At 41.6% G+C, this 27139-nt stretch overlaps 2 protein-coding genes across 14 annotated transcripts in view; both read right to left on the bottom strand.

Moving 5' to 3' along the window:
* Window positions 1–17978, bottom strand: part of DHX9 (DExH-box helicase 9) — a 29246-nt gene extending 11268 nt beyond the window's left edge. Inside the window, 22 exon segments of the mRNA XM_037404079.1 lie at window positions 478–630; window positions 1290–1363; window positions 1510–1604; window positions 1809–2022; window positions 2862–2962; window positions 3540–3696; window positions 4905–4987; window positions 5483–5624; window positions 6135–6326; window positions 6636–6696; window positions 6698–6711; window positions 8062–8130; window positions 8133–8225; window positions 8321–8410; window positions 9036–9172; window positions 9832–9855; window positions 9858–9877; window positions 13670–13815; window positions 14187–14299; window positions 14565–14679; window positions 15976–16116; window positions 17772–17978. Coding sequence (XP_037259976.1) covers window positions 478–630; window positions 1290–1363; window positions 1510–1604; window positions 1809–2022; window positions 2862–2962; window positions 3540–3696; window positions 4905–4987; window positions 5483–5624; window positions 6135–6326; window positions 6636–6696; window positions 6698–6711; window positions 8062–8130; window positions 8133–8225; window positions 8321–8410; window positions 9036–9172; window positions 9832–9855; window positions 9858–9877; window positions 13670–13815; window positions 14187–14299; window positions 14565–14679; window positions 15976–16116; window positions 17772–17882 — 2345 coding nt within the window. The 5' untranslated portion in view covers window positions 17883–17978.
* A 681-nt stretch (window positions 17979–18659) lies between these two features.
* NPL (N-acetylneuraminate pyruvate lyase) overlaps window positions 18660–27139 on the bottom strand; it is a 35424-nt gene continuing 26944 nt past the window's right edge. For 12 of the 13 annotated variants that reach the window (XM_037403601.1, XM_037403607.1, XM_037403600.1 and 9 more), the window contains 9 exons: window positions 26869–26956; window positions 25675–25732; window positions 25509–25584; window positions 24081–24173; window positions 23119–23267; window positions 22886–22932; window positions 21995–22079; window positions 20699–20738; window positions 18660–19319 (listed from right to left, as the gene is read on the bottom strand). In XM_037403601.1, coding sequence (XP_037259498.1) covers window positions 19168–19319; window positions 20699–20738; window positions 21995–22079; window positions 22886–22932; window positions 23119–23267; window positions 24081–24173; window positions 25509–25584; window positions 25675–25732; window positions 26869–26956 — 788 coding nt within the window. In that variant the 3' untranslated portion in view covers window positions 18660–19167. The remainder of the gene's footprint in view (window positions 19320–20698; window positions 20739–21994; window positions 22080–22885; window positions 22933–23118; window positions 23268–24080; window positions 24174–25508; window positions 25585–25674; window positions 25733–26868; window positions 26957–27139) is intronic. The other variant, XM_037403613.1, reaches the window with a different exon arrangement.

The raw sequence follows: 27139 nt of genomic DNA, 5'->3' as shown, positions 1-27139 counted from the left end.
GGGAAGGTGCTAGGGCAGCGTGAAGGGCCTTTCTGGCCACAGAATGGGGATGGAGGGAAAAGTAACATCTGTATTCCCTGCTTTTTACTACTTTCATGACAAAATTGCCTGTTGGGTGAAGATGCCAGGTGCCAACAATATTTAAAGGCAGACTAGAGCCTTACCCTCATTACAAAGCTTTTTTCTGCCTTACCTCCGTCCCCCAGCAGCATTGTTTTTCTCCCAAGAGGTTCTGTAGGTTGCAGTGAAGTGCTTACTAATAAAATCATGAACTATTTATCCATCTCATGCCATGAATAAAAGCATATAAACATGTAATTTTTTTTTAAGCAAAAGAATGGAGATATTCCAGTGTGAACAAAGTTCATGCACCTCCTCTCTGTGCTTTCTAAAATTATTTCCCCAGTTTGATCAGAAGTAGCACAGAACAGTTCTGGGAGAAATCTCTGAGGTTATTTCTAAAGAGCACAGCCTCACCTTTCAAAGCGAGCTCTGCTGCACAAATGGAAACAAAATCCAGCACGCACACGTCCAGCTCTTCCTTTCCGCTGCTCCAAATTAGTTTTTGATGCCCAGACTGTGGCATAGTTTGTCATGTTATTATGAGCGGTAAAAAGCTTCACTTTTTGTCTGTTACAGGAAAAAAACCCAACACTTAAGATCAGATGTTCTTCATCTTAAGTCCTGCCAAATCAGTTCTTATTTTATTCCCTGCAGCCACACTGCTTTTAAGAAGCAAACCACCCCTGTTTGACTAGCTAAGATTTGGCTAGTTAGGCATCTATCTGGAAGCTAAAGTATCATACTCTTTATAAAGCAGCGCCCCAAGCTATACGCAGAATGAAGTTTTCACAGTTGTCTCAAAAGCTTAAAATTCTTATGCAATTAATGAGATCCCTATGTGTAATCTGCTCAGAGAACATGCATAGCAACACAGGATCTGTAACAGTCTACAAAAATCTTCCTCTTTCCCATCAGCTATACACTGAGCGTTTGTAGTACTCATTTGGCAGATAACATATTTCAAACACGCATGGAGACCCAGTGACACCTCACATGAATAGTGCCAGCGTGAATGCAGCCGACTGAAACCAGCCCACTGAAATGCCAGTGTGGTTTATAACCCTGCCGAACAGCTAAAGACAATGTAAATTTGTCTTGAGTGAGTTAAAGCCCTTAAACTCAGCTCTGCGACTATGGGAACACAAGGCAGTTCTATGTGTTCAGAAACCCTTTTTGCATTCCAAAGAACAGGATTTACACAACAAAAAGCTGCTTCATGAACTCACTTGCAGGAGTCTATAACATAGACCACATCGTTGATGGTAATGCTAGTCTCAGCAATACTGGTAGATAAAATAACCTACAAAAAACAGGAAATGCATAGTGAAATATATTTGGTCTGAAAAAGTTAAGGATGGACTGCAAGATCAACTACATAACTTATACAAGTCAGCAATACATTCCACAAAAGCACAACAGAACTCCACACAGAGAAGGCTGTCATACTTTCGTTACTCCAGGAGGCACAGGATCAAACACTCGACGTTGTTCCTCCAAAGGAATTTGTGAATGCAGAGGTAAAATTCTATACTGGCGGCCTCCTACAACATAAATACAAGAAGGTTGGTAACTACTACTATGTGAATCTCATTTCTTCTTTGCACAATACAAATACAAATTTCTATCCATGCATTCTCATGACAAATTAATTCAGCTCCCTAAGCCACTCATCCAAGTCTCCTCTTTACACAGTCAATAGTTTCCTTTGGAAAAGATGAAATATAATAGAACACAGTTGCTTGTACCAAAGTGTGGATTCTTTTCTAGATGCTTCTGCATTGTATATATCAAGTTCCAGCCAGGCAAGAAAACAAGTACAGCTCCCGGGATGTTCAGAGTCTTGATATAAATTAGCAGGGCCTCAATGAGTTCAAAAGAAGTTTCTTTCTCATTCAGCTGAGCCATGGAGTGCTTTGTTTCTGGGCCATATTCATCACTGCAAATAAGGTTGCAATTGGCCTACAAAAATCAAAAACCAAACAAACAAAAAAAAGACACAGAAGAAGTCATATAAATTAATTTATGTGGAGACTGGCTGGCCAGGCAAATAAGAAAATGAAATACATGGGTAGCTGATAGGGAAGACCATCCTGGGCACAGCTCACAGAAACACTTGCAATAAGCAGTTCAGGTTCTGCTCCCCAGCTTTCTAATATAAAAACTGAACTATGAATCCATTGCACTGAGTTACAGCTCAATACAAATCTGCACCAGTAAAGCATCAAATTAATGTAGCTTCTGTTCAGGTGAATGGGGATAACATCATAAAAAGGAGAAGAAAATGCTTTTCTCATTAAAAACTGGTCATTTTTTAAAATTTCAAATAACTTACTTAAACAATAGTTTCAGACCTACAAATTAAGAGCGGTATCATGAAAGTGATAGATTCTTGACAACGGATGTAAACACTATTAACTGCAAGGAAAGAAGCAAAAGAAGGGACAGAATCTAAATTTTCACCTTGAAAAGATATCACCAAGCTCATATTTCTGTATCTATTTCTTCTTCCAAGGTCACCAATCTTTTCACATTTAAAAGCATTCCAAGTTTATCTTTAGAGAGAAGCAAACTGACAAAACATGAGAATTTTAGCTTTAAAAAAAAAAAAAATAAATCTTCAGTTTACAGGGGCAATGAGAAAATTCAATTCCATTTCTGAAGTTAACAGCAATCTTGGATATTAAAAATACAAAAGCTGCTAAAGATGTTGAAATTCAACAATGCCAGAAAAATTACACTTGAGCTAGAGTCCTAACTGGCACTTGTTTAATTTTTCGTATTAAAAAAGTCAAACATACATCATCATCGTCAGCGCTTTCCTCATCCTTCTCTTTCTTCTTCTTTTCCTTTGGTGGAGGAATGAATTGAGTCATCTGAATGCAATCTTCCAGAAAATAATCTGCAAGGACAGACAACCACTGGTTATCAAGACTGACCACTAAAAGCCTGTGTAATGGAACATAACTCTTTTCATCTTCTCTCGAGATTCTCCTGATATAATTGTGATGTTTCTAAGTATGAGGCCAAGCTTGGAGAAAACTTCTTGGCTGTACACTAGGGGATGAGAATTATTCCCACATTATCCCAATGATTATTCCTCTATTCAGTATACTTCCACATATTTTTTTACCTTTTTTTTTAAATACTGGCTGATTTAAAGCTATTTCCATTACCCCCAATATCACAGACAACTGATCTGAAACACCATAGCTTGATATTACCATGTCTCTGGTCCTTTGAGGGGGCAGAGATGTGATTTTTTTTATTTTGGGGGGTGGTGGGTGGTGTAGTGGTGGTAGTATTATTTGTTTGCTCGTGTTTTTAAACCAAATGGTGCTACAAAATGGTTTGTGAGCCACATCTGTAAGACGTGACAATACAAAAGAAATTTATATCTTGCTGTCCCATAATCCTGAAGCATATAACCGAAAAAATAAAAACTAAAGCAGTTCCTGAAAGTGCAACTAATGATTTACCTTGGACAGGAAAGGTTCTGCCGAAGACCTCAACGATAGGACAGTTGAAGAAGTATTCACAAAACATATTAGTATCGATGGTGGCAGACATGAGGATAACCCTGATTTCAGGATATGCCTGAACTACATCTCTCAACACCACCAAAAGAAAGTCAGTCTGCATATAAAGAGAATAAACACACCATTAATTTCCCACCCATACAAAACAGTGTCTTCCCAAGAGACCAGAAGGAATTACAGACATACACGTTCACTGAACAGGAACTTTTCGGGACAAGAGAAGTAACAAGTATCACAAAAATGTTCTATAAACAGAAACAAGTTGTCAGTGCTTTATTTAGAAAATACAGCAATTCCTGGGATAAGTGAATTTTAGGATTTCCAGTGTAAAGGAGGGTTATTCTTTTATCAGAATGAAACAAACTAAAGAAATGCATTCAAAAATGGTTTGCTTCCTTCCTAACAATACATTACAACTTAAGGTACTTTTAAACTTGGTTTACACATTAAGTAGCTATAGTTCATAAAATTAATAGGAATGACTAGCTGCAGTTTTATTGCAAAGTTTTATAGTTCTATTTGAACATGACATTTACTTAGTTTTGCCATGCAGCTAGGCAGGCCCTTAGTTCAACAGATAAAATTCTAACCTCAGTCAAAATTTCAAAACTTATATTTTACATCATTAATATAAACCTAATAAATGAAGAGATGCACCAGAAGTATCTGCATTGCAATTCCATCCAAATGAGTCCCCAAATTCTGTCAAAACAAGCTTAAACATCATGTCAGAACTCAGTGGTTTCTCTCACTCATTCTCTGCCGCACTTGGTGTGAGAATCAAAGGGACAGAAAAGGTTTCTCATTTCTTAAATTATATATAATCCCTCCCCTAATTCTATTGTCAACTTGTGGCTTTTTTCTTCATGTCAAAATCAAATTTAAATGCATCACTCTCAAGACTGCAGCTTCTGTAAATACTACTGCTGTTCTGTTACAGTAATACATCATTGTCAGTAGAAAAAGCACTCCAAAATAAAAGCAACATTCAGCATGCTCCCACATTTGGACAAGAAGCGCTTGTACCACAATGTTCTATTTTCCAAAGAGAACAAGGAGATAGAAGGAGATTCTAATAGGAAAAAAGACACAGGGCAGCAAGGTCACACAGGTCCTTGCTCTTCTAACCAGGCAAGGAGTAATTAAGAGTTTCTGAAAATCTTATCAAAGATGGAAAACTCACATATATGGCATTTAGTAAGACACAGTTTCCTTTCATGTTAGCTATTACACAAGAACACACACAAAAGTTAAACACAACAGAAGCACAGAGAGAAATAGGACTGTAACCACCAGCTAACTCACATTAATGTCTCTCTCATGGATCTCATCAACAATAACATGACTAATGCCACGGATCCCAGCCTCCACCTTTCTCAGAAGAACACCTTAAACAGACATAGTAGTTAAATGTTCATGTAACAGCTCAATCTTCCCCCCCACCATTTCATCACAAACAGTTGCAGCGGTTTAAAAATCAAGAAGTGTGCCGGCTGCCCAGCACCTTTTACAACCCCACCTCTAATCACCATTTCACAAGTGATGGCGAGGGTATAAAGTATTATGACTAGAGAGACTCTTTCTTCTTTCCCACCCGATAGTGCTTCCCCTTCTGTCTTCTACAGACAATCAATATACAGCAATTTTATCTCTTCAAGAGATTATTTCTGTGTGGTATTAGACCTGTATTATCATACATCTGAACAACAATCTTTCTTTGCACAACAGCGTATCAGCAAACTTCTTGAATCCAAAAAAAAAAAAACTTTAATCTTTCAAACAGACCTTCCAAAGATTTTAATCTCCCTCTGCTTTTGTTGCTAACTCGAAAGAATTCAGATCCATAAGTAACAAGCTCCAAACACAAACAAACCAATACAGACCTACAGTGCAGAACATCACACTGGCATGCGGCCGAGGAAGCACAGATTCAAACCGCACACTGTATCCACAGCTTTGCCCAGGTTGCTCTCCTCTCTCGTATGACACACGCTCTGCTACAGAAACAGCACTAATCCTCCGAGGCTGAGGGATGAAAAAGTTTTCCCTAACTTAATGATGAGGTTTTATAAGTTTATCAGAACACAGCTGAAATAAGAAAGTAAATTATAGAAGTTATAGGTGCCATGTCCTAAGATTCCTTTACAGAGTAGTCATTAAACAGTAGTATCTCTAACAGCAGGCTTTTTTCCTTCTACAATGGTTAATTCTGCACAAAAAATCACAGAGGAGAGAGACAAGGATACATAGGAACTACTAGCTGGCATTTGCCAAATCGTTTTCCCTCAGTCTGCCAGAAAGTTTTCACCTGGGCAAGGTACAAGCCAGATTATCCCAATCGTAGATACATGAAAGAGTAACACTCCAAATGAAGATACACATGATGCTGAGGCTTCTCCTACACGTAGCACTAAGGAGATACTTCTATGAACAATGTCCTGCAATGATAACTATTAGGATGTGTTGAGAGATCTGATTTTTTTCCAGTATCCGATCACAAAATTTAAGTGGTTGCATTTTTAATGTATTTCTCACCTGTGTCACTATTACGTTGCACTCCGCAGCTCTGTTGGTTTTGATGTATTCATCCAGGATGTACTGTGGCACTTGTGTGGTTTTGCCACAACCAGTGGCACCACGAATTACAACAACAGAGTTGTGACAGATTGCATCCAGAATTTCACTTTCAAAATTCTTCACAGGTAAGGCCTCTCTCTCTTTTTGGATCTGGAAAAGAACGCAGCACATTTCCAAAAATCTCCAAAAATCAACCTATTCGGCTCCATGTCCACACTTCGTCTCACTTTCTACACAGGTTTTGCTGACACAAAGGAAAAACTGTGCAAGAACAAATCATAGTTTGTAGTTTTTCCTTGCACAGCGTGACATATCCCCACATCCATCCCAGCGTAACATCCAGCACTTCTGAAAACCTACTGAAATCCAGTCTTACACAACTTTGATTACACTATGTTCAACCACTTCTGGAAAATAAAAAGATTACCACAAGCACACCATGTTACAGGAAGCACTTACCCTTTGTAATTCTTGATCCTGCTCCAAACGGTACAAGAAATCAGTTTCAAATCCATGCTTATTGCTCTGGACTGAGCTGTAAACACAAGACATTATTTGGAGGCTTTTTGACCCCTCTGCTTATCTGTATCGTAACTCCAGTACAAAAATCAGTCACACTAACATAACGATCCCAAATATCGTAAAGGATCATTTCCTACATAAATCCTGAAATGAGTTACAACTATGAGCAATTTTACTTCATTCATTCCAGTTTGTTAAAATTAAATGGCCATCCTCAAAAGTTCTCAGAAAGATCTAAAACACTGAAAAGAATGACGGTCTGAATTTAAATACTTTAACTGCTCAAGAAACACACTCCATTTAGCAGTAAGCCAATGAGATACTTAGATGATCATTCAGACAGGATTTTTTTAATGTAAGGATGAAATAATGTAAGCACATAACCACCCACAGAACGGTAGCTGAAAAGGGAAAAAGTGAGCAGAGAGGGAAATTTATCAGGCAACTCCTGTATTTCAAGTAAGAAAAAAATTCTAAAGATATTCAATTTGTTATCAAACAGCTAATTGGTTTTACTGAAAATGAGTTAGCTGCACCATGACTAGTACATAGAAATGTGAGATTTGAAGCCAATTCAATCTGCAATGTCCTAAATAACATTAGGTGTTTTAAGCAGCAATGCTCAAGTTTATGTCAGTTCCATATTTTTAAATCAATATATGATGATCCATGTTAATTTAATGTCATCTATGGAAAAAACTGCAGTCAAAGGATTATTATTAAATTATTGTTTTGGTCATAAGTACTCTGGTTCCCTGTCATAGGAAACTGACGTTCCTGCCCTGAGAGTTTTTTTCTGATCATATTATACCAGTGGCCAAATTACACCACTGAGCTTGGAAGCCTACTATTTGTTCCCTTCTTCCTCATTTTATCATGCCACATGGATGTTTTTTATTTGTTCTGTGTCAAATGGGACAAGAAATGACAAAAAAAGAAGCAGGCCGACTGGGTAGTGACACTGGCTTGCAGTACTTTCTCCTCCCAGAAAAGAAAGTCCTAGCATGGAAATACGAGAAAGAGAGGCTAGTGAATTATAAAATTACATGCCCTACACTTACCTTGCAATTTCAATTAGAACTTTGTATGGCTGCACAATAGCAAGCAAAAGTGAAACAAAGCAAAGAACTGGGACATCTAAGACACTGCTGCTCAAGAACCTAATAAAACATGAAGTAAATACAAAGAACTCCTACCAATGAAAAGAATCCCTTCCTCCAGGTCAAGAAGGGAAGAAATTTATCAGTGGACTGTTTTCCCTCCTTTGGAATAGCTCAAACTTTAAATCCTGGGGGAAAAAAAGCATTTAAAAGTTCTAGAAGCATGGGAAAACAAACAATAATCAATTTTAAAGCTATCTTACGTTTGCCAGAGGACCCTCATCAATATTGCAGCTGGTCCAAGGGTTCCAGTTGGAATGAGGTGGTGACCACAAGGAACAACTCCCATATGACTTTGTCTCTGCGATGGTTCAAAATGTGCCAACTTTCCAACATTAATCAGAACTGGTTACTGGGATCCTCAGAGCTATAAATCCAAAGTAAAGTGGGCCAAGAAAGATAAATACATTAAACAAACAGGCCTGATGGTTAAACACTGGATTATATGAACCACACACTCACCAAAGGCACAGTCTCCAGCGACAGTTCCCGTACAGTCTTTTTGCAGTTGATTTTCTAGGTCAAAGACAGCATGACCTCATATGGTTCCACCTAGTAAATGTTTAAAAAATTACATGTTGATATACAGAAAAAAACAGACAGTGGAAGCCAGAACCTGCAGGCTACTAGGGAGTATACTGAACTATCAGATATTTCCTTGGAAACCAGGCCCAAAGAGCACCATCAGTTCAAAATTCACATTCTTGAAACATTTTGCTGACTTTTCAATCCACCAAGAATCTGCAGAATGTTTTTAAGTATCTAAGTTTAATTTCAGAGGAAAACATTCCCAAACTTGTAACTAAATACCAAAAAAATGCTGAAGTGCCAGAGAATTAAACCAAATAGATAAGAATTGTATGTAGCATAAACAGAGATCTTTACACTTGTAGAAAATTTATGCTGAAAAAAGCATTTGTTTTACTATTTCATTGTATACTATTTCATTTAATATGTTGTGAAACTAGTTTACTGCTCCATTCACATACACATGAAACTCTATTTCTGATCCACACCACTGACCAGAACAGAAACAGCTGCTGGTCTAAAGAATCAAAACTATTAACTTGTAAGCTGTTAAATATCAAGAGCAAACTCACTCACTCATCTTTATCAAGAAGTGCTTGTGTGTTATTAAAATGAAAGCAACAATTCCTGACCCTTCTACCACACTCACCGATTCTCCTTTTTTTTTCTTTGTCTGTCCAGAATAAGGTTCTATGACACCAAGATGGTAGAGCTGTCTAACCAAGGAAAGTGCACAGGACTGTGCTGCCAGCTTTTTGTTTGATCCATGTTCACGACTGAAAATCCCTGCAGCACAAAGGTCAGAGCTGTAGTAGCTGATGAGCCAAAGAGCTTCCACAGAAGATACTACTTTGAAATGGGCAAATGGGCTTTCTGATTGTACACACATGCTAGGTTTCATGGAAAGTTTCAAATTTTGGTAAATTCAGAGTTTCAACATAAAATTGAACCAGGCTCCTCCATCAACAGATGCACACTAGCTGTGTAATGTTACTTACTGACTTCCTGGGGAACTCCTGAAAAGTTTTTTCTGCATTCAGTGTCTAAGTAGTATGATTATCTTGTACCACCCAGCAACACTGTACAAATTTCACAGCAAGCTCTACATAATGAGGTATGGACAGCACGCCCATTGCCTGGAAACATATGAGACACCTGCGTTTCTCAGATATGTGAAGAAAAGTAATTAAGAAAAACAAAAGCTACCATGTCTCACAAGCGTTTCTTTGTGCCGAGACATAAGTGGAAGCACGTAATGCACAAGCAGTAGACTGCAACAGGCACAGCACACAGAAAAAAGATTCCACATCAGGAAACAAACATGAACCTTCACCTCCAGAAGTGGCTCGAACACATTATAAAAGTCTATACCCACAAGTACAATCTATTCCTCTACACCAACATCCATCTCTTGTTAAAATAAAAAATTAAATAGGAACACGTACTTCGGCCCAGCTGCTTCACATAATGTTCATTTCTGCAATAAAGCTCCTTAAGAGAAAGAAAGGACACAAAGGTATGATTACCAATAGCTGATACTGACACCGCAAAAATATCCACTCTTCCAGTTTCTCTAGGCAAAGATATCTATGTCCTCAGTCAGAAACTCTTAACAAGGGCCAAGCTCCTGTTTTCTGCTGGGATAGAGTTAATTTTTCTTCTCAGTTAGCTGGTGCAGTGCTGTGTTTTGGATGTGGTGTGAGACCAATGCTGATAGCACACTGATGTTGTAGTTCTTGTGGGTCATTTTTATACTAAGTCAAGGACTTTTCAGTTTCTCAGGCCCTGCCAGTGAGAGGGCTGGAGGGGCACAAGAAATTGGGAGAGAACACGGCCAGGATGGCTGACCCAAACTAGCCAAAGGGGTGTTCCATACCACAGAAAATCATATTCAGTATAGAAATTGGGGGGAGTTTGCTGGGACCTGCCAGTCACTGCTCAGGGACTGGCTGGGCATTGATCAGCAGGTGGTACGCAATTGTATTGTGCATTATTTGGGGTTTTTTTCCCTTCTCTTGGAATTTTATTCCTCTCCCCTTGTCTCTCCTATTCATTATTATTATTTTCTGTCAAGTATTAAACTGTTCTTGTCTCAAGCTTTGAATTTTACCTTTTTGCATAATCTCCTCCCCATCCCTCTTGAGGCAGAGGTGGAGCGTGGAGTGAGCGACTGGCTGTGTGGTACTTAGCTGCTGGCTGGGGTTAAACCACGACACCAAGGTAAAATATTACTGCTTTTAGTCCCTTTAATCCCAAGTTAGTAGGTTAATAGACTTGCCATCAATAGAACCAGTAGATCTGTTAAGAAGAGTCCAGCAAATGCCACCATTCAGTGCCAGCATTGAAATTTAAAGCTACATTATTAGGAAGTATGCTCTGAGCTGCCTAAAAGTTTAGGGCAAAAATTATAAAGCAGATACCATGTTACTGCAATATTAACATGCATCCCACTGTACCATTAACTGTATCCCACATTATATTAACATAACCCACTAGTAGCCTGGGTTTATTAACTCAGATGCAACACTTTACATACAGCCACCCTGGGTTTTGCCACACATTTGGTCAGGTCAGAGCACAGACAAAACTCAACCAGATCAGTCTGCCAAAGACCAGTGCACATATCTGTACAGAAGGAGACAGTATACTTGAATTTTTATTAAGCTCTTATTCCCATACTCTGGACAGAGCATACAGTCAAAAGTAACTCTGCACAGCGGATGTAATAGTTTGTCTAGTAGGCATGTAACCCATTAGAAGTCAACTGGTATATCAGTTTAGGTTTAAAAATAAATGAGAAAGCTATATGTCAACAGAGGAGGATGGAAACCAAGATCCATGTCTTTAACAATCAGAAACCTAAGCCTGTATTTGCACAGATTAAAAATTAAAGCCAAATTCTGGTAAGACAGGATTTAAACTGGCAAATGTGATTCAAGATGTATGACTGGGCTTTATCAGACTGAGATCCTCTTTGAAAACTATGCCTTGGTACTTCCACAGCTGCAGGCTGAGCCTTGCATCTGTGTCCTTCATTTCTTGCTGTAAACAAACAAACAACAAAAGGTTAAGTGAGCAATTTAAGTTTCACCTAGAACTCCTTCCTGTACTATCAGTGAACTGACCTTCAGGCACAGTGGCTTCATGGGTCAAAGGCCACTGGCTTTCAGGGACACAACAGCCAACTAAGGCACCGAAGACAGTATGTTTCTCAGCCAGGCCTATAGTCAGCATTCAATCTCATTCTCCTCCACCTAAGGGGACAACAGCAACATCAGAAATCAGTTCGCAGCAAAATCCCGTGTGATTCTTTAGTACAGCCTCAGTAGCCTGTGTGTGAACGCACAGATCTTTAGCATCACCCACTGCTACCACCTTCAGCAGGAACACAAGGAGGCAAAGGTATCCCACACTACCAATGGAATCCCAAAAGAGAAAAGCCACATCCCATCCCTTAATTTTTAGTTCATACTTTGTGTATTAGGAGAGCTATGTTTACATTTATGATTTATACCCTCCTGTCATAATTAAAACAAAGTTTCCAAACCCAAATTTTCCAGCTATTATTAAATTCTTGTATCAAATGACTATGATTAATTGACAACAAAAATACATTTCTCTTTTAAAAACCTCTGAGAGCAAGGCTGATATTTCTGGTATAAAGACTGGTATTTAAAAAAAATAATCAGATTGGTAAGATATAAGGCAACTCATACTCCTTAACAAAAAACCAAGTAAACTATATTACTGTCCTCAAACCTCCAAAGCCATCTGAAATTACTCCTCTCCTATTACACATACCAAAAGGATTAAATCAAATAGTTTGCCCTCTCTCAATGATCACTAGAACACATCAGAATTGTCATGCCTATACAATCCATTCAAGCAGATAGTTCCCCCTTCTGCCATTCCATCCAGGGCAATTCACAAGCTGTCTTGGATATAGTAAATAGGAAACCCTGAAATGCTCTCCAGAAGAATGGTAAGCAGGCTGAGAAACATACTGTCATCTGTGGTCACTCCATTCTGCTCAAGATTATATACATTTAAAATAAAAAATGGGATTTAATGCTTTTACCTGCAGAAGGCATAACAAAATCAGCTGCACAAATAATCTGCAAGTTACAGAATAAAAGACATGCTGAAGAACAACACCTGCAACAAGCTTATTTAAAATTCCTAGTACCGTACTGATTTTTTATGTCACTCATTTAAGGGAAAGAAACATCCTTGCTTGAGAACATAAATGGAGATAAACTGAATTGAAGATAGTTCCAAATTAAAACCTTTCTGACACCAATACACATATTTTAGCTGTTCTAAATGCTTGTAAAGCTCAACAACAAAAGAATACCAGAAGTCCTGTGAGTAAGATTCTCATGGAAGACTGTAATAAGAAAAGTCACTTGTCTTTCTAAAAACAGTAACTCTCATAGAACACAAGTTTCTAGAATACAAAAAAAAAAACCCAACCCCAACCTCAGCTACAAGAATCCAGCAGCAGAAGCCAGCTACAAGAATCCAGCAGCAGAAGCCAACATTTCTGACCACAAAATGTAATTATATTTCACAAGAAATAATACAATGTCATAAAGTTTTGATGACTTGTAAAGAGTATTCCAAACAGAGGTAAAAAAAAAAAATAATCATAACAAAACATAAATTCTTTATGCACAATCTATTATGCATTATTTTCATTTGGGAGAAGCACATGCAAATTTTCTGATGGAATGGGCAGAAAGTCAAAAGAGTAATATCCAGCTGGTTTCAACTGAAATTTAAGACCCTCAAAAACTCCTCTGGGAGAATTCTGCCAAACTATTTTTTCCAGTAGAAGATTCTGCTGCCAAAAAAGTTAATTGTAAATAAAAAATATAAATTTAATGTCCTAAAAGTACCTTTCTACATATGCAAATATAAGCATATTTAAGATTAACTCAAAATGTACAAAGACAACTACAGCCATACAAACAATTACTGCAAGCAATTAAGAGCTCTTCCATTCAAACTGACGCCTCAAAGTTAGCTAGAGCATAGCAATCATTTTAAAAGCTGCACATCCATGAAAATCATCAGACAGAAACTTCTTCAGTCGCTCAGATCTTGACACCAGCGTTCAGCACACCCATTTCAAGATTTAGGGATGTTGTTGGTCCTGGTAAAGAACACTGCTTTCTCAAACAGCACTACGGAGCACTGCAAACAAACATGATTAGCCACTGTCACCAAAAAATATTTCTAACGCTTCATACGCAGAATGTGACTAAAAGGTGACTAACAAACCTGTTGTGATCAGGCCCCACTTCAGTGTATTTATATTCTTCCTGAATCTTCTCCTTTTGGAAAAACTGGTTCAGACGTGCCTTGGCATTTTCCAAGGTCCAACTCCCATGAAGATCAGCATTTAAGTCCACTTCTGACTCTGAGGACTAATATTTAAAAACAATACCATTTACTAGTTTCTAACAGATTTCAGTTTTAAAAATTCTTACAAGTCTTAAAATAACTTGTCTAGATGCTCTAAATTAAGACATTCCAGAATATGCTAGAAAGTCCTCATTATTTCCTTATTTTCACAACAAAATGTCTATATGAACAATTCACAGCATCCTGAGTGATTTATTTTGTTCCTAGCTTAAACAAGTTACTTTTGTTGAAAATCAGCAAGTAATCTGAAGCTTAAGTTAAAACCAACAGCAAAACATCAAATGAAAACAGAAAGCTTGATTATAAATGCTAATAAATCAAAGGGACTGAAAGATACCTAAGAACTAAAGGAGAATTCCACAGAATGACTTACTGCCTGCACTTCTTGTTCCTCTTTCCTTGAATAATAGTCTTTCAAATTCGCACCTCGATCCCACTGACCTCCAAGATTGCCACTGTTTCCAGGTGTTGTACCTAAGCCATTGCCTACCACATGGAAAAAACAAAAACAAACTAACTCTCCCGAAACATGTTTTTAGCAATAGAGAGGTACTGCCTGGCCATCCCGATAGGACACGACCAGTCCCGCATACCTCATGCAGTCATTCACATCTCTGCTTCAAAACCACAATGACTTCTAACTGTCTTCTGTCTGCAAAATTACGCTATTAGGGAGAAAAGAACCCACCTAAAGCTATATATGCATATATTCCATCTACGTACATGTAAATTACAGTTTTCACAATCTTACCTATTTCAGCCTCTATAATCAAATGTGGAGGAAGAGGTCCACCCAAAGTAGGACTGGAACCAGTAACATCTCTAGCTGCTTCAGATCCTCCACTGGGGGTATCACCTACAGCTGGCTAAGAAAGAGAATGAAGGAAAACCTCAGCATATTTGTACAGAGTAAGTCTTTTTACTATTTAGCTAGAAAACTCAGGCAGTTTGAATAGCTCATGCAACATCACACAACAGTTACCCGTAGCAGTAACACCCAATAGTAACACCCTTCTAAAAACTGAAAGAAATGCAATTGCTTGAATATTTGGCTTTTTGTGGGTGTTCTGTAAAAAGATTTCCAACCAACAAGTAGCCCTGACTTACTGAAGTTCAACAGTTATAAAATTGACTGTTCCAGCATCCAGGGAAAAATAACAGATGTATTTCATATTGTAGATTCAAGGGAACTCAAAAGTACTTCATGAACACATAAGAAAAACCCCGTAAGAAAACATTAGTATCCTTAGGAAATGACAAAATTACAGTTAACCATTACATTTTGAATTCTTCCCATTTTGAGATATGTACATTCAGCTAACTGATCACACCACCGCTGCTTTATTCAGGACCCAGAACATGCTGTCTGTGTTTAGAACCCAGCCGTGCAGCACGCTGCATTGCCATGAAACTAACTGCTACACCAGAAACAATATAGGTTCTGTCACCATAGGGCTTCACCTAGGCTACCAAGGCAGGGACACTGCTTCCACCAATCAAACTATGTCTCTTATGCAGATAAATCCTTGATAAGGCAGTAGAAAAAGATTCTTCCATCCCAATGTATAACATGTAGCTTTGTGCTTTATTTAGTGTTCTCTAAAATTGTTGTAAAGACAGAGTTGCCCTCCTGCTCAGCTTTTGTGATAGTCACTGCTGGTACTTGCATGGTTCATAAAACATCATAAAAAGCAGTGATCCTGTTACACACGTGAGGAGTTAAGGCAGAAAGCATTTACAGTTTAAAAAGTGCCAAGTTTTGAATGTTCGGGTTGAGGTATCTGTGATCTTTTTACTGTTGTGTTTTTGGGGTTTTTTTTACGTACATGGTATAATATATCATAACATGCATTTAAAACAATTCCAGTGTTAGGTGTGAGTATTCAGCACTTTTCATATCAGGCTGCACCTTACAGCCTCTCTGAATTCTTTCCAACCTCATCAGTTATGCAGACCAACATGCAGCTGTTTTTACTAGATCACCCTACAACATTCACTGCGTGTATTCCATCCAGCCTTCCAGCACTGCGAGCAGACGTTCCACACATTCAGTCTTCTTCACTGCACATGGGTGCCAGACTGAACTCCAGGGATGAAATGCAACTGGACGCACAGCACTGCAATCAAAGATTAGTCTTTGGTAAGGAGAAAAAGCAGCTTACTCCAAACGCAGGAATTTCGTCTCTCTTCATCTCATTCACCCGAACTAAGTAATTGACGAAGTCTCGAGCAGCGTTGCTCTGCGCATCTTTCTTGTTAGTGGAATTACCCATGCCAACATAGTTAAAGCCTTCCACTCGAACCTGCAAATAAAAACACACATCTGTAGCACGTACAAGTGAAAGGGTCTTGAAAACCAGTAAAACTGACTGAAACACCAAATTTCAGTTGTTAATAAGTACAGCAGAAATATTATTACTAAGTGTTGTTACACACTATTACACATCTATATATTTCTGTAGGTTGTGAATGTATACTTTATACCTATTGAAGGAAACACCCACAGTCCTTTCTCAGAGAGCATGAGGGTCTCCCAAAACCTCACTGAAGAATACGAACCAGTGCAGGAAGGGATCCTGGCAACACAGAGCAGCAAACTGTGCAGGTTCACTTTCCACAACCCTAATCCCAAACCCTCAGACAACAAGGGCAGGAGTGAGCTTGCGTGTCCTCTGCTGTAGCTCCACGTTATTACAGCTAGCACCGTGCAATATATTTCATAGAGACAAGCTTCAGAGCAGCAATTTCATATCCCACTAGCATGCCTGACAGGCTGCTGCAAAACCTGATCACAGGCAGTTTATTCAAAATTTAGACTAACCAGGTATTTTACACCTGCTTTTCTGCAACCACTGACTGCCCCTCATCTTAAAGGTTATTGTCCTTCTTTTACATTTACAGTCAGCAACTCCATTTCAGTTTCACTTGCGCAGACTGCTTACACATTTCTGATTTCCACTGCTGACCACATGAACAGCTCTTTACTAGTTAGTCTGTATTGGGGGGGGGGGGGGGGGGGAAGTAAACAGACTTGCATATAACATTCCAGCTAGTCCCAACCAGTTTTGTACACCCCCAATACCAAACTGAAGAACAAAGGCAGTGTTGAATCCACTGGTAGCCGATACCCATTTTCTCATCAAACACCACATTTCACTAGTATTTTGCTTAACAGGTTCCAAACGATAAGCTTCTGCTCCCAGCAGACTATCAATCTACCAGGACAATGGTATCACCAACAAAACAGTAACCTCACCGGATCCACAACCATCCCACCAGACCGTGCAAATCAGCAAAAACAAATGTTTCAGCAAGACCGGTCCTTTCATCTCTTGTTGGTATGGATGCTCACAGGGCAGCAACGCACAAAACCGAGAACAACGTAGCTGTCCATACCACCATTTCAACCAAGCCGTGCCCCAGCTCAGTCCCAACACCTTTCAAACTGGTTTACCATCATTAAAACTGGTTTACCATCATCGCACTTCTCAGCTGTGTAACAGGTGTGGAAGATAAACGGGGGAAGAATGGCAGAATGGCAGATTCAAGGCGTTTCGTGCCAACCCGCGGCATGGCGAGCGAGCCCGCTGAGCGCCCGGCCTGCCGTGACTGCCAGCTCCGCCGAGCCCGGCCCGGCCCCGCTCCTGCCGCCGCAGCCGCCCCCCGGCAGCGCCTGCCCCGCGGCCCGGCCGACAGGGGTTTCCCAACACACCCCAGCTCAGGCTCAGCCGGCCCGACGCTCCCCACCGGGGTGACACAGCCCGCGGCGGCGCTTGTCGCTGCGAGCAGGGTGGCACACGCCGTGCGAACGCCCTTAGGAAAATCCGTTCCTTTTCACCGTAAGAGCGCGGTGCCAGGTGCTGTACTCTCACAGCCCCCCGAGTTTACCTCACGCCAGCCCCGCACCCTCCCGCCGGAGCCCGGCCCGCCTCTCCCGGGCGGCAGGCAGGGCCCGCACCTCGCACTGGAAGGTCTGGCGGCTGCGGCCGCCGCCGGCGCGGATCTCGTAGGCCGGCGTCACCCGCCTCCTCCCACACCAGGCGTACAGGTAGTTCTTCACGTCCCCCATGGCTCCGGCCGGCGGGGCGGGGGCAGCACCGGCCGAGCCGCGGCCCGCCCGCGCCTCACAGCGCCGGCCCAGCGGCGGGCAGCACCGCCCGCCCGCGCCTCACAGCGCCGGCCGCGCATGCGCGGCGACGGCGGCCGCGGCGGGGCGGGGCGGGCCGGGAGCCGGTAGGGCCGCGCTCGCCCTCCGCAGTGCCGCCGAGCGCGCCCGGGCTCGGAGCAAAGCAGCTGAGGCTTTGGCAAGGCTCAGCCCGTCCGCAGGCGCCGGGACCCGTGAGCCGCTGGCAGCGCCGTGCCCACGCACTCCCTTACCCTCAGCCGGCAAAAATAAGCTTCCCTCTGGGTTTACCAAATGCACGGCGGGGGATAAAAAAAGGACCCCTTTTTTCCTGGGTATGCCAGGCTCGGTGGTTATACAGCCAGAGGAAGATCGCAGTTTTTCACGCCCTCACATCTCCGCATTTACCCCCCTCTCTCCCCTTTTCCACCCGTGCCCTGTCCTGGTGTTCGCACGCAGGAGCAAGGCCCAGCACCTCACATCTGTCACCTGCCCGCACGATCAGACAGTAAAAGCTCGAGCTGGTGGAGAGAGGTTCAGCTCCGGGTACAAAAGAGCACCTTTCCATCTGACAGCAGGTGACTTTCCGTCATGTACAGGTCGTGCCTGTGACGTACAGCTCAGTCGTGCCTTTGGTTTTGGTGTAAGGAAAAAGACATCTACAGGAAGACACAGAGGAAAGACATGTAAGCAAAACCATCTGCTTATCAGACAGCCAAAAGCTTTCTGTTGCAAAAGGTTGCTTTTAATTTTGCATCAAGTAAAGGTGTATAAACACGGTAAGGCAACAGCAGGATTTTACATGCACAGTCAAGTGTCCCAGTGATTCTCACAGACAGTGGGATAGCGGTACGAACAACCAGGCGGTGTCACTCCGTGGTTTAAACACTCAGTGTAGTGCTCATGAACGTCTCCCTTGGACAAGACATAATCTAGCTGTAGGGAGGCTGGAGACAGATCTTCCTTCTTTCTAGACAAAAGGAGTCAGTATCCTCCAATTGGGGAAAATTTGCTTATTTTTTATTAAAAGAAACCACCTAGTCCTGCAATGTGCAGAGCTCCAGGGGAACAGTTGTGCAAAAAGGTGGCTACATGTGCACCAACAGAGCCAGTCCTAACGGGAAAGGGCTCAGGCACATTGCCAATTCCCTGAAAGAAATTGCAGCCCATCGCGTGGGGAACGTGCCATGTGACAGTCCAACTCAGAAAAGGAGCCTCCACTTCCAGAACATCAATTGCCATCAGGCCACATAATGCTATCCAGCTTGGCTTTGGCCTTGATGATGAACTCCTCAGAGGCATCAACAAGTGGAAGCCGTGGAGGTCCCATGGGAATGCCAGAAACAAAAGTCATTACAGCTTTAGTCTGTGCAACACCAAAACCTGGGTGGACAAAAGCAAAATCAGAACATTTACAGATCATTTTGCTTAAAGCAGTCTCTAGACAGGTGTCAAAAAGCAGCAGCATACACATTCCTGTGTAATCTGGCATAAAGCAGGGTCTAAGCACTTCATGGAAATGACAACAGTGTAACTAAGAAGAAATGATTGTGCTTGCAGACAGGAAAGACATTACAGTAAAAGTTAATGCCTAGTTATTACATTTGTATATCTATTATACCATTATTGTTTCCCTCCTAAAGATACCAAGCAGAGTATATTCCTACGCACTTCAAAAACTACTGTGTCAGTTTTACAGATAATCAGGGCTGTACACGTGTTCCGTTCTCCTTGCCAAAATCTACTGCCACACACAGCCCTGACAATTGAAAAGATGGTGCAAGTTCTCCATACGCAAAACAAGCAAAAATCAGGCCACTTCCAACTCCCCTTCACTGGTAGGCTGAGCTAGCCCAGCCAATTTGTCTCCACAGCACCCCGATGTCTGCAGCCTTGGAGGTACCCCCTGATGCAGGCTCACGTAAAGGCAAGCCCTGGGAGTAGTAACATCCTGCTGGCACGTGACAATGACATGGGGTGCCAGCTTAAACCAACACAGGAAACTTATGGAGGCCTCTCTGTTCATAGCTCCAGCCCCCTTACGTACCTCTGGCATTTTGCCTCTTTATAAGGCTAAATAATGAAGCATTTCCTCTGACTTTTAACCCAAGAAACACAACCAAGCACTGCAGCTCCGCCAGATTCATTGGGGCTTGCCCATGTACAGCAAAACCACAGTGAACAGCTCTCTTCATTAAGTGAAAACCATGAAACGTCCGATTCTGTCTCCCTACACTATTCTGTCTTGGTTGGTTTTAATTGTTTTTTATATTAAAAATTGGGCTTGTTCCTAAAAATCATTCCATTTTAAAATGCTTTGGTTTTGTACAGGCTTGAACAATGTTACTCTTACAAGGCAGGAGAGACAAGTGTCAGATCTGTTTTCCTACCGGAGCACCACCATTTCAGAAAAATTACTCTAGAAACAGAGCTAGAAATGAGCTTTTGGAGACTGAATGAAGAAGAAACAACCCATCAAAAGAGTCAGGATAAGAAAAAGGATAAATCACAGACCCACAGCTTTAAAGCTGTGAGACTTCATAGAAGGAAGGAAGTGAGAGTGGAATCTGTCAGGGGTGCTTGGTCAGCTCCCTTTGTTGAGCTCCCAGCTGCTACTAACTTGGGAAACAGCAGATGCAGCATTTTCTTACTGCAAAATCTTCTGGGAAGGAAGTTCTCAGGGTACAGCAACATGAGAGTTTTGGGAGCACCAAATCGGCATTTTTAGATATAATGAGGTAGACGAGCAGTGCAGGACTTACCTAGTTTGATGACAAAGTTGAGAAATTCCCCAGTGAGAAACTAGAAAAGACACAGTAGTTTATTAACTCCTTCAAATTTTAAGATGTAAAAACATCTAAAGCTATTATGATATTTACATCTTATACAATGTTGCACAGCTTTGAGAAAAGCCTTTGGCCACCAGTCTATGGGAAATACTAATTGAATTCCTTTGGAATAGTGGAGGGAGGGAGGGATACAATAAAACGATCACTCCTTCTCAGTCTGTCACTCCTGTTCAAGCCATCCCTCACTGCAAGCAGTCAGAACACTGGTAAGTCTCATACTGGGCTCTAAAGGTTTACAAATATGAATATCCACTGTCTAGTGAAGAGATTTCCCAGAGCAGATAATCTCTCAGATGTCTTTGAGACTTTCAACCTGCAGTCACTTCTATTTTAAGGCAAAAGTAGGATACCTCAAATGTCCCACAAAAACGTTGAGTATAGATTGTACACTGATTGCTCTCACAAATCTTCAAGCTGCCAAGACCAAGGGGGTCCAGGCAGAGCTCATTTGGGACACCTTTCTGCCCTGTATCATGTCAGGTATCCCCAGAATATTCCTTGTCAAGGGGCCTAGCCATTGAGGGCTTGTTCAAGGAAAAAGGCCAGGCCATCGCTCACTTTGCATAGATCACAGAATCACAGAATGGTTGGTGTTGGAAGGGACCTCTGAAGATCATCTGGTCCAACCCTCTGCTAAAGCAGGGTCTCCTAGAGCAGTCTGCAGGCAGGTTTTGAGTGTCTCCAGAGCAGGAGACTCCACAATCTCTCTGAGCAGCCCGTTCCAGCGCTCTGTCACATCAAAGTAAAGATTTTTTTCCTCCTATTCAGATGGAACTCCTTGTGTTTCAGTCTGTGCCAGTTGCCCCCTGTCCTGTCGCTGGGTACTACTGAAAAGAGCCTGGCCTGATCCTCTTGATGCTCCCCCTTAAGATGTTGGTGTACATTGGTAAGATCCCCTCAGTCTTCTCCAGGCTAAACAGGCCCAGCTCTCCCAGCCTTTCCTTCTAAAAGAGATGCTTCAGTCTCCAAATCATGAGATGAGATTAGAGAGTTGAAGGATAAGCAAGGCAGATCTTGGTTAAAAGTTAGTATGGACCGCTCAAAAAGATGAGGAGAGACGAGTAACAGGCAGAGGGGCTGGAGCTGAAGGAAGTTTGCTTTAATAAAGCTACCTTAGGGTATGGATGACAAAACCACCTGGAGAACAGCCCCAGTAAAGCTACAGGAGAAAGAAGGCTGCTCCCAGTAGGGACAGTGAAAATACTGTACCTGATACTTCCGTGCTAATGCAAGGTCTGGCTTTGCAAAGGCTTGCAACATCAGATTGGTTTTTCGGCCCAAATAGTTGTACGTACTGCCAAAAAAAACCCAAACCAAAACCAGAATCGGTACATGCAGAGGAGGAGCTCAGAACCACTGAAACAAAAGACGGAGCCACACACTTTTGCTGATGACATTATAAGAATGCCATTATTACGATAGAGATTCATGCAAACTATGTGTGGTTTATACTGTCAAGCATCTGATGTATGCTGAGCCCTATGGAGGAGTTTAGAGAGCAGATTCCTCTTCCTAGTTCTTTCCAAATAGAACCACTTTTCACAATTAAAAATCAAAAGACACAATTAGGCAATATGGAAAGTCAGTTGCTTAATTTACCAATTTCTTGTTCATTTAATGGATCATCTAGACAAGAACACAGATATCAACAGTAACTCATCTAAGCAGTCTGGTATGAGGGGCAGAAATGCAAATCAGAAATTAAACTCAGTGGAGCACTCTTCCTCATAGACTTCACATGCAAACTAATAATTTTAGTCTCTATGGGCTTTGGTTCCTTACCCATATAATGAATATAAAAGCGATTCTCTACTTCACAAAGTTGCTGTGAGGTTAAAGAAATATGTTGAAACCTTTGCGTCGGCTTACAGGCTGCAGCCATAATCACCCCAACGAACATAATCCAAGATCCCAGGTTATATGACTGTCCCACCACTAGCACCAGAGCTAGCTTATCTGTCTGCTTGCTACTGTACAGCCCTACCCTGCAAAATTCTCCACAGCGTTGACAGAAGATTGTTAGAGAAATTCTGTGTAGGTAGTGGAAGATACAACAATACAGTGTGTGTGTTGAGGGGAAGGAGTCCAAGCCATACTGACCTTCCAACTGCTCCGTTTGCCCCTATTGCCAGTGCACTCAACAGTTGCTAGTTTGGGGTAGGGGGGGAAGAAAAAAAAAATTACTTCATGTAACAAAATAAAGAAAAAAAAAGGGGTGGTGGGAGGTCAAGCAGCAAAACTACCCGGCACCAAATGTCCAAGGTTATTTTTTTCCCCAAGGCTGAAGCAAGAGAACGCCTTAGAAGAAACTATTTTTAAGAGGAGCCTCTCACCTCATCCACCCCATACAGGAATGCAAACTGCTCTCTCTCATTCTTGTTTATACACTGTGCAAGGTCCAAGAGGTCCGTGTCGCTGAACTTCACTCCCTGGAAGGTGGGGATCTGCTCTTTTATGCCATCCAGCAACTCTTCAACGCGAACTGTGTAGAACAGCAATCTCATATGAAGAAACGCACCCCTGTTCTGGGAGATTTCCCTGCCTTGTCCCCATGAGGGAGACTTACTAGTTCACAAGTTGTTCGCTTTTGGCCTAAGCCTAGTAAACTATATAGTTCTAAAACAAAGAGTAAGACAACTTCAGTGTAATTATTTCCCAGAGTTACACAGAAGATATTTTTCCACCCCCTCTGAAGCATTCCTTTTACCAGATCAGAACGGAAAACCCCTGGATAACAGATTAGGAATGAACTGTCAACAACATATTTAAGAATAAATATACATTCATACGTCCAGAAGCACCACATAACCTGCTGTCTAGAGCAAATAACCAAAGATCTGTATTCTATTTCTCATTCCTCTGCTAAATAGTAAGACTTGAGAAGCATTGTGGTTTCACACGTAATTTACTAGCAAACGTGACTACGCAGTCAGTGCACACCAAGAGAGATGGTGGCTGCTATCTTGCAAAAAAATCAGGATTCAACTATGAGTATCCAAAGCAATATCCTATCCTGGTCCACACTAATTGCAAAGCCATGGTCAGCACCTCCATCCCAGTTGTGCATCACTCACAAGCCATGACTTTTCTTCTGATGAAGAGGAATTAAATTTATTTTCCAGTCTTGGAATCACCTCCCATTTTCAGAAAGGAGCCTTTCCAGTACGGCCGGCATGTGATGGGAACAGAGACCACATACCTAGTTTGGTTTGGCAGACTAATCACACCAGCCACAGGATTACTCAGGTTGCTATGAGCCTACATGCTTGAGAAGAGCTGACTAAGCAGTACTTACTCTTCACACCTGTCAGAGAAGGAATGTGATAGTAATAAAATGGAACCTCAGGGGCTTCAGACGCAATCTTCTGTAAGAAAGCAGTCAGTTCATCTGAAAGAAAACAATCGAGTACCTCCATAAGGGAAGGAGACTACCTGTAGTGAAAGACAGTTCAGATTCACAGCAGCCAGGGTGTGTGGAGAAGCCATCTACAGCTTGTGTACCATACACAGGAAGTACACATCATAAAAAATTCAACATAACAAAACCCAGTGGAAGACCTTAGGGAAGGCAAAGATGATACTTATTTCAAACGAAACCAATTTCAGTAATGCACACTCATCCTCTTACCGAGGTAACTCATGCATGCTCTCACACATGCAAGGCCTGTGTGCCAAAGTGGTCTCACCAGGATCACTTGTGTGCAACACAGAGGACAAGGGATTAAGTTCACATTCACCTCCCTTGGGGTCCTGCTTGAGGGTGATGACAAACAGGATTTTGGCCAACTTTTTCATACAGTTTTAGGAATCAAAGAGTTATCATGGTTGACATTCTTCCTGAGAATCCTGTACACTGCATCCTTCATAGATCTTGGGCAATCTTCTTATCACCGCAGCAGGAAGAGGAATGGCAAAAAAACAATGTGCTGAAACTTCGCTTCCATCCTACTACTATCAGCAAGGTCTTCTGCTGATCTTTGTGCTGTTCCTTTGTGCTGACCAGTTTGATTGCCCTGATTGTATCCTTGGCTGTCAATACTGGCCATTCTTGCAATCCGCTCTGGTTTCTTCTGGTGCTTTCATATGAACATTGCCATTCATAATTAATTCAGGCAACTTTTACCATTTCTGTTACATCCCTCCACTTCGTGTGGTTCTTTTATGTTATGTTGATGATATTAAAAGCAAAACACTTAATGTGTAAGTTCTGAGGAAACCTTATATGCACAGAACCAAACCTGATCACCTCAGTAACAAGAGGCACATCTGTGTATCAGCAGTTTATCAACTTGGTCAGTGTCCAGCAAGGATCAGCATGGAACCAACTGCTTCCTAGAATGGCCCAGATCAGGCGTAAACTCCGTACTATCTATTCAGAAGACAGACTGGTTAACTACTCTTTCCATAAGCAACTCCCCCTTGCACAAGAGGCTAAGAAAATACATCCCAAAAGACATCCTTGCCACTTCTTACTGGGAGAATTCTGATACCATCTTTAAAAAATGCTGCTTCTGGGTTTTGCTTTTGCATGGCAACAGACATGGCAGGTGTACAAATGTCATCACCAAAATATTTTCCCAAGAACGAAGATGGCATTAATCCTTTATCTATGATAAAGGATTTGGAGCGCAATATAAAACTGGCATTAATCCTTCATCTATGGTAAAGGACTTGGAGGGCAATATAAAAGGCCTCAGCAAGTCTGGCAATCACATCTACTCACCTTTGTTTGCGGGTCTGAAGAAGAAGGGGGCTATTACAGCAATACCACTGGCACCTATGGCTGCTGCGTGTCTTGCCTGTGGAAGAGAGAATGGAAAGTACTTTAAGGTACATCATCTTTATATTTATTACACACGTAGTGAAAAGAAATCATAATATATACACACCAGCTCTTGGGATTCTGGCAGACTCAGTGCTCCCACATGAATGATCACATGATCCAATCTGCACAAAAACAAATTCAGAAGGTTTGGGGAGGTTTCAATGATGGTGAAAAATACCAGTGTGTCAAAATGACTCGTTTCACACCAGGGAGCCACAGAAAAAAAACTTCACTGTGCTAGATAAAACCTGTGTTGATGCGACAAGCAGACACACAGGAAAAATGCTGACATTGCCAAGCAGCTGGTGATGGAAAAAAGAAAACACATTTGCAAATATCAGTCGTGTGACTCCTCGGTGTTATCTTTGCAAGGTTGTCAGGAGGGACAAATCTTAGCATTTTATTAGGAAGTTAATATTAAGACATTAAGGATTTAAGGAGAAGCTGGGAAAAGGAAAGGATATTGAAGCACATATTTGCTTTCTAAACCTGCATCTCTGCAGAACTGCCAGAAGAGTTCAACCTCACAGAGCACCTTTGTCTGTTCCTGCCAAGGGAATCTCTCAGGTTCCAGTCCGTCAGTCCCATTGCTGTGTTTCTCCTTTATATCCATACAGACTGTGAGCCTTCACACCCGTTTATTTCTGCTCACTCTCCTCACCCAAAACACCTCCTCCTCTTCACATCCTCTGACGTAGCAACTAACAAGGCAGCAGCAGTGAGTAATACAAGACTGTTAACAGGTACAAGAGATGGAGAATGGAGCTGCAATTTGGATACACAGCTGCAGATCCAGGTTGAATTCCTTCTTCTGGCACTAGTTTTCCACCTTTAGGGAGGCAGTTAAACACTGCACACCTCAGCTTCCCCCATACCAAATCATTTAATATATGAAAAGGTTCAGAAATGCTCACAGGGCATTAATAGGCAGATTGCTCTTTACTTCCATTTCTTCTCCAGAATCAATTGCAACGGGCACAGCCCTTTTTCTCCCTCTGAGCCCTTTTTGGTCCCTCTAGCCTTCACTGTACCAAAGAGAAGGACTCTTACAAGCTCTGTAAGCAGCAGAAATGGACACCAGCTAACTGACAGTGATAAAAACACAGACTTCTACGACAAAGGAGCCGGGGGGAAAAGCCCAACAATACTCAGAAAAAAAAACCAAAAAGCAGGTCTTCAGCAAATCTGACTTTGCAATCAGGTGTGCCTATATCATAACACGAGATCGTGAATCCCCTGTTCCCTCTCAGCTACTCACTTGTCTTTTCCTTGGTGTATCCATTCTTCTGCCAACTGCTTCCTCTCCTGGATGTTAAGGGACAGTCCTTCTCCTGTTGTGCCATTCACTGTTTCAACACAACGCACACACTTGCTGAGGCCTGGCCTACATGCATTGGTTTTATCAAAGATAAGAACTGATGATTTTGACATAAAACAGAAATATTTTTCCCCAAACTCATTTTAAGACAGCAATGGCCTGCACCAGCATCTGCATGGGGATTGCAGGGTTATCATCACTAAATGCTTGT

The sequence above is a fragment of the Falco rusticolus genome, chromosome 11 (genome assembly GCF_015220075.1).
Source record: "Falco rusticolus isolate bFalRus1 chromosome 11, bFalRus1.pri, whole genome shotgun sequence".
Taxonomy (NCBI): domain Eukaryota; kingdom Metazoa; phylum Chordata; class Aves; order Falconiformes; family Falconidae; genus Falco; species Falco rusticolus.
This window is presented reverse-complemented; position numbering and strand designations above follow the sequence as displayed.